Genomic DNA, 5,939 nt, shown 5'->3' with positions numbered 1-5,939 from the left:
TCCTTCCGCCTCAGCCTTCCAAGCAGCTGGAACTACAGGCGCGCACTACCACACCTAGCTAACTTTTTTGATTTATTGTAGAGATGAGGTCTCGCCAAGTTGCCCGGGCGGGTCTCGAACACGCGGCTCAAGCAATTCACTCACCTCGGCCTCCCAAAGCATGGAATTATAGGTTGAGTCACCAAGCCCAGCGCATGAAGGATTTTCTATGTACTAGACACCGAGGGTACATACAGACATGGTTCAAGGACTCTTCCCACCCTCAAACAGATTTCCAGTCTTCTCCTCCCAGAAGAAATAAGACATTCGCACAGTTATTAATGCAAGCTGGAAGATAAAACTGCTATAAGAAGAGGTTCCAGCCTGGCTCAGTGACTCAGTCTATAATCCCAGCACTTTGGGAGGCCAAGGTGAGTGGATTGCCTGAGCCCGTGGGTTCAAGACCAGCCCAGGCAACTTTGTGAGACCCTGTCTCTACAATAAATTTTTTAAAAAATTAGCCAAGCGTGGTAGTGTGTGCCTATTGTTCCTGCTACCTGGAAGGCTGAGGCAATAGCCGGAGCCCAGCAGGTTGACACTGGGGTGGCTATGAATGTGCCACTGCACTCCAGCCTGGGCAACAGAGTGAGACTCCAACAAAAAAAAAAAAAAAAGAAGACGTTCCACAGAAATCATCAGTGGGAGTGCAGAGTGACAGAGAATAGCTAACGTTAGCTAGGCAGTATGTGACAGATGACTGTTACCTCACTTAAATCTCATCAGACTCTCCCAAAGAGAAGCACTATTAACCCCTTTTTACAGATATGAAAATTGATAGAATGTGGAACTCTTAGAAAGTGAAAAAGAAAAAAAAAAGAAAATTGAAGTTCAAAGAAGTTAAGAATCTTGATTGAGCTCATATAGTTGGTAGGAATTGCTACTTCTGTCTGATCTAAAAGCTAAGGTTTACTCTACCACAATGAGTGCCGACCACGTACTGAACAACTACTGTAATTCCACTGTGCCCAGGCACTGAGGGAAGCAATTTTAATAATAACAGCTACCTATTCTGGCCCCTTACTAAGTGTGTGTAAACACTGTACTAAATACTTTACAAGAATTAAAATGAATCCTCAAAACAACTGTTAATTAAATCATTATACCATTCTGTTTGTGAGGAAATTTGAGGTTCAGGAAACAATCTGGCCAAGTTTTTAAAAGGGTTCCGATTCCAACCCAAGTGAGTCTGATTCCAAATCTCGTGCTTTCAACTATGATATACAACAATGATTACGATCAATCCTTGGTCTCGAGGGGCTTTTAGTTAATTCATGACCACTTCCATCTGAGAGTGAGAACGCATACAGGAAGCGAGACCCGAGTCTGTGCTCGGAGAACGGCTAGACTTTAGACTGTCAAAGGCAAAGGACACTGTGGACAACAGCACAAGAAGTAGGAACCCTGAGAAAAGTTAAGACACTGAATTCTGACAACCTCGTGACCCTACTAGTCGTAACTCAGCGACTCTTAGGGCGTGTCTCCGGAAGGCAGCACTCCTACCTCGCCAGAGGCCCAGTTCAACCGGAAGTCCACTCACCGGACTCCCGCAGCAGCCCGGCGAGCTTCCACACCAGGGAATCCCGCGGAGCGGTCGTCATGGCCACAGGACGCTGGGGGCGGAGCCTGGAAAATAAGGAAGCGGAAGAGCCTCAGGTGGGGGGGTAGTGCCAAAAGCCCACGGCGTCCGCGCAAACCGAGGCGCCGTGTGGAAGAAAAGACAAGAGAGAGAAGCAAGGAAAAGCGGCCTTTCGAGGAACATAATCCCTGACTAGCCATACTGACCCTCCCGTTTGGCCCTCCTACCAGGTCTCCAGCCCCGCTCCTCTGAATGATGGACAGGAAGTCCCACCCCGGAAGGAAAACAAGCCGAGGGAGGGCCGGAAAGCACGTCTCTCCTGCCGGAAGCCACGCCCTAAGCCTGAAAACGTGTCGGATGGGGCGGGGCGGGTTGTTGTGGGCGGGGCGTCTCCTAGCGGGGCCCCCGGCCAGCCGCTGCCGCACACAGCTTGGGACTCCTGCTGGGCTTGCCACGACCCCACCGGGCCACTGAGGAAAGCCTGATTCGTTGTTTGCAGACTGGGCGGGGAAGCAAAGTTTGGAAAAATGGGGTTTTCTGTTAGTTACAGAAAAATTCGTCCAAAGTGTACACTCGTTTTCCAACTAAAGGAGAGCGTGTCCGCCGTAGGATGGCGTTATCTGTGGAAAAGGGCTGAGGCTGGCGAGGTCACCTCTGGGGTCCTTTGCCTCCTTTTCCTTATCTCCCTACAGACTCCTTTATCATTTTTCCTTCAGCAGTATCAGCTCTCACTTTACTAGTGGTAACGCTGCTCTGTTTTTGCTGTTTGCTCTCATGACACCCGGATGAAAAGTAGTTATCCCGGGTTGAAAAATGAGGAAGCAGGTTCTCAAAGGCCAGGTTGTTTGGGAAGGTCGTTCAATTAGTAACCCACAGCACCAACACTGCCGAAGTTTCCTGCTTCCAGGTTCTCATTGTAGCTTTCGCTGGCCGCTCGTCAAATACTGACGTCAGCCTCTGAACTAGATTAAGTAATGAAAAAATGTCTTTTAGAAGAATGTTTGGCTTTCAGGGAGGGTTTCTTTTATGAAGCACCTCTTTCCTACAGAGGAAAATAAAAATCATAAGCCAGTTGAGAGTAGAAATAGAGTCATAGTAATTTTTATCCTAAGTTGCCAAATGGGAAGGATCGTATTTTCTAAAGATGAAATATTTAAAATGATAATGTATGCCTCTGAACCACACAATCTTGTATTCATGGCATCTTATCTGTGCTCTGAGCCAAAAGCCTAAAAGATGGTTAAATGAAATAAGTGAAAGTACATCATGAAGAGTATTGGAGCTCAGAAAACGATACCCTAAAATATGCCTTTTGATTAAATAAATTTTGTTATGCTTTTCTCTTGCTAATATATATTATATATATATTTATATATATAAATATTTATTTTGGGGGCTGAGTTGGAGTCTCTATCGCCCAGGCTGGAGTGCAGTGGTACACTCAGGGGCACAGCAACCTCGACCTGCTGGTCTCAGGTGATCCTTCTGCTTCAGTCTTCCAGTTACTTGGAATATCAGTTACTTGATTTATTGTAGAGACAAGGTCTCGCCATGTTGCTCATATTGGTCTTGAACCCCTGGACTCAGGCAATCCTCTTGCCCTCGGCCTCTCAAAGTGCTGGGATTACAGACTTAAGCCACCAAGCCTGGCCTGCCTGTAGTTTGTTACAGGAGTGTTTGTGGATACCCTTATGATGGAGAAGAAAGATATTATACCTTTTCAGCACCTACAACAGCAGAGTAGCTAGAAATATAAAGTCAGAGTCGGGGCTGATTAATAATTCAGTATTAGCCAGGCTCGGTGGCTCAGCCTATAATCCCACGCCTTTGGGAGGCTGAGGTGAGTGGATTGCCTGAGCCCGCGGGTTCAAGACCCACCTGGGCAGCGAGACCTCATCTCTACAATAAATCAAAAAATCAGCTGGGCGTGGTAGCGCGCGCCTGTAATTCCGGCTCCTTGGAAGGCTGAGGCGGAAGGATCGCCGGAGCCCAGCAGGTCGAGGCTGCGGTGGCCGAGAGTGGCCACTGCACTCCAATCTGGGCAACAGAGTGAGACACCAACTCGGGAAAAAAAAAACAATTCAGTATTGTTGTTGAATTATTAATCCCATAACCTGATGGTTGTCAGTCCCTGTTTATTAAACAACTGGAACTAGGGAGGGCAGGTTCTCCCATACGTAACTGCTAACTCTTCTTCACTTAGACAAGAAACAGATTTCTTTTTTTAAGTTCCTGACATTGCAGTGCCTTGAAATCTGATTCAGAAGTGCTTTCTTGGCCCATAGTTATTTTCTGAGAATTGTTTCATTCATACAGGTAGCCCCTGTAGCCAGGATTGTTCTGTATCCCCTTGTTTCCCAGAAATGTGGAAGTGGGACAAAGGGAGAAGCAAAGAAAGCTGAAATACAGAGGGGGCTAAAAATTGATTTACTGAGAGAGGAGACTAAGTAGTTCTTGTTTCCATCCCCTCATGAGGCCCACTCTCCTTTCTCTCTTGGCCTGCAGGGGAGGCGTTGACTGTATTCCAAAGAATTCTTCCCCGCCTTTTTTTTCCTGGCCTGTTAGTTTGAATGTATAAGAATCTTGATTAAGACAAAACCTCTAAAAAAAAAAAAAACTAAAAAAAAAAAAAATAAGTCATAGCAGCCAAAAAGAAATCTATAGATATAGTATCTAGAACATTTTGGGAAATGTACCAGATCTATATGAAGAAAATAAGAGAACTTTAAAGGACATTAAAAATGACCTCATGGTAGCGCGCGCTTGTAATTCCGGCTACTCGGAAGGCTGAGGCGGAAGGATCGCAGAGCCCAGCAGGTCGAGGTTGTGGTGGCCGGGAGCGGCCACTGCACTCCAGTCTGGGCGACCGAGTGAGACTCCAACTCAAAAAAATAAAATAAAATAAAAATGACCTAAATAGGCCGGGCTCGGTGGCTCAGCCTGTAATCCCAGCACTTTGGGAGGCTGAGGGAAGTGGATTGCCCAAGCCCGCGGGTTCGAGACCCTCCCGGGCAAGTTGGTGAGACTTCATCTCTACAAAATAATCAAAAATTAGCCGGGCGTGGTAGCATGCACCTGTAGTTCTGGCTACTTGGAAGGCTGAGGCAGAAGGATTGCCAGAGCCCAGCAGTTCAAGGCTGCGGTGGCCGGGAATGTGCCATTGCACTCCCATCTGGGTGACAGAGTGAGACTCCAACAAAAAAAAAAAAAAAAATGACCTAAATAAGCCAGACATGACGGTACAATACTGTTGTCCCAACTACTCAGAAGGCTAAGATAGGCAGATCACTTGAGCCCAGGAGTTTGAAGCTGCCGCGAACTATGATCTTGCCTATGAATAGCCACCAGCAAGACCCTAAAAGAAAAAAAAAAAAGACTAACCAAAAAGATCATGTTTCTGATAGAAAGAGTCAATATTATAATCATGTCAATTTAATGCAATTTCAATAAAAATTCCATTGGGAATATTTTGACAAGTTGATTCTAAAACTCATCTAGAATCCTTGAATTATAGTAATGGGTTTTTTAGTTTTGTTTTTATTTTGTTTTAGTTGGGGTCTCACTCTGTCACCCAGATTGGAGTGCAGACACCATCACAGCTCACTGTAGCCTTGGCCTTCTGAGTTCAGATGTTCCTCCCACCTCAGCCTCCCCAGTAGCTGGGACTACAGGCATACACCACTACGCCCAGATAACTCTCTGTGTGTGTGTGTGTGTGTGTGTGTGTGTGTGTGTGTGTGTGTGTGTAGATGAGGTCTCAATATGTTGCCCAGGCTGGTCTCAAGTTCCTGGCCTCAGACAATCCTCCCATCTCGGCCTCCTAAGTGTTGGGATTACAGACATGAGCCACCATATCCGACCTTATAGTAACTCTTAAAAAAAGAAAATAAATAAAAAGCAAAATTCATCTGGGAGACTACACATATGAGCACAGCCAAGATATTTTGAGAGAGGGAAAATGAGAGGCACTATAAGTCATAGTAGTTGAAATGGCATAGTACTGACAAAAATTGGTAGGTCAATGAAGCACATTACAGAAACAACCATGATTACTTGGGGATATTTTTATTATACATGATAATGTTGACTTTAAATTAATGGGGTAAATTATAATTTATTCAATAGCTTTGGAGCAACTACCTGTTCATCTGGAAAAAGCAAAATTCCTTACCTTCAACACCATGCACATTAGGTTCCAGAAGGATTAAAGAGCTAAACGTTTTATTTAAAAAATTAAATCTAGCCGGGCTCGGTGGCTCAGCCTGTAATCCCGCGCCTTTGGGAAGCTGAGGTGAGTGGATTGCCTGAGCCCGCGGGTTCGAGA

General features: G+C 45.6%; 1 protein-coding gene across 1 annotated transcript in view; it reads right to left on the bottom strand.

The window, feature by feature from the left end:
• Positions 1-1,883, bottom strand: part of STK11IP (serine/threonine kinase 11 interacting protein) — a 19,113-nt gene extending 17,230 nt beyond the window's left edge. Inside the window, exons 1-2 of the mRNA XM_008058896.2 lie at positions 1,818-1,883; positions 1,577-1,662 (exon numbers count right to left, since the gene is read on the bottom strand). Coding sequence (XP_008057087.1) covers positions 1,577-1,637 — 61 coding nt within the window. The 5' untranslated portion in view covers positions 1,638-1,662; positions 1,818-1,883. The remainder of the gene's footprint in view (positions 1-1,576; positions 1,663-1,817) is intronic.
• Positions 1,884-5,939: the final 4,056 nt, after the last annotated feature.

This window comes from Carlito syrichta, unplaced genomic scaffold (assembly GCF_000164805.1).
Source record: "Carlito syrichta isolate Samal-C Ts95f unplaced genomic scaffold, Tarsius_syrichta-2.0.1 Scaffold303646, whole genome shotgun sequence".
Taxonomy (NCBI): Eukaryota; Metazoa; Chordata; class Mammalia; order Primates; family Tarsiidae; genus Carlito; species Carlito syrichta.
This window is presented reverse-complemented; position numbering and strand designations above follow the sequence as displayed.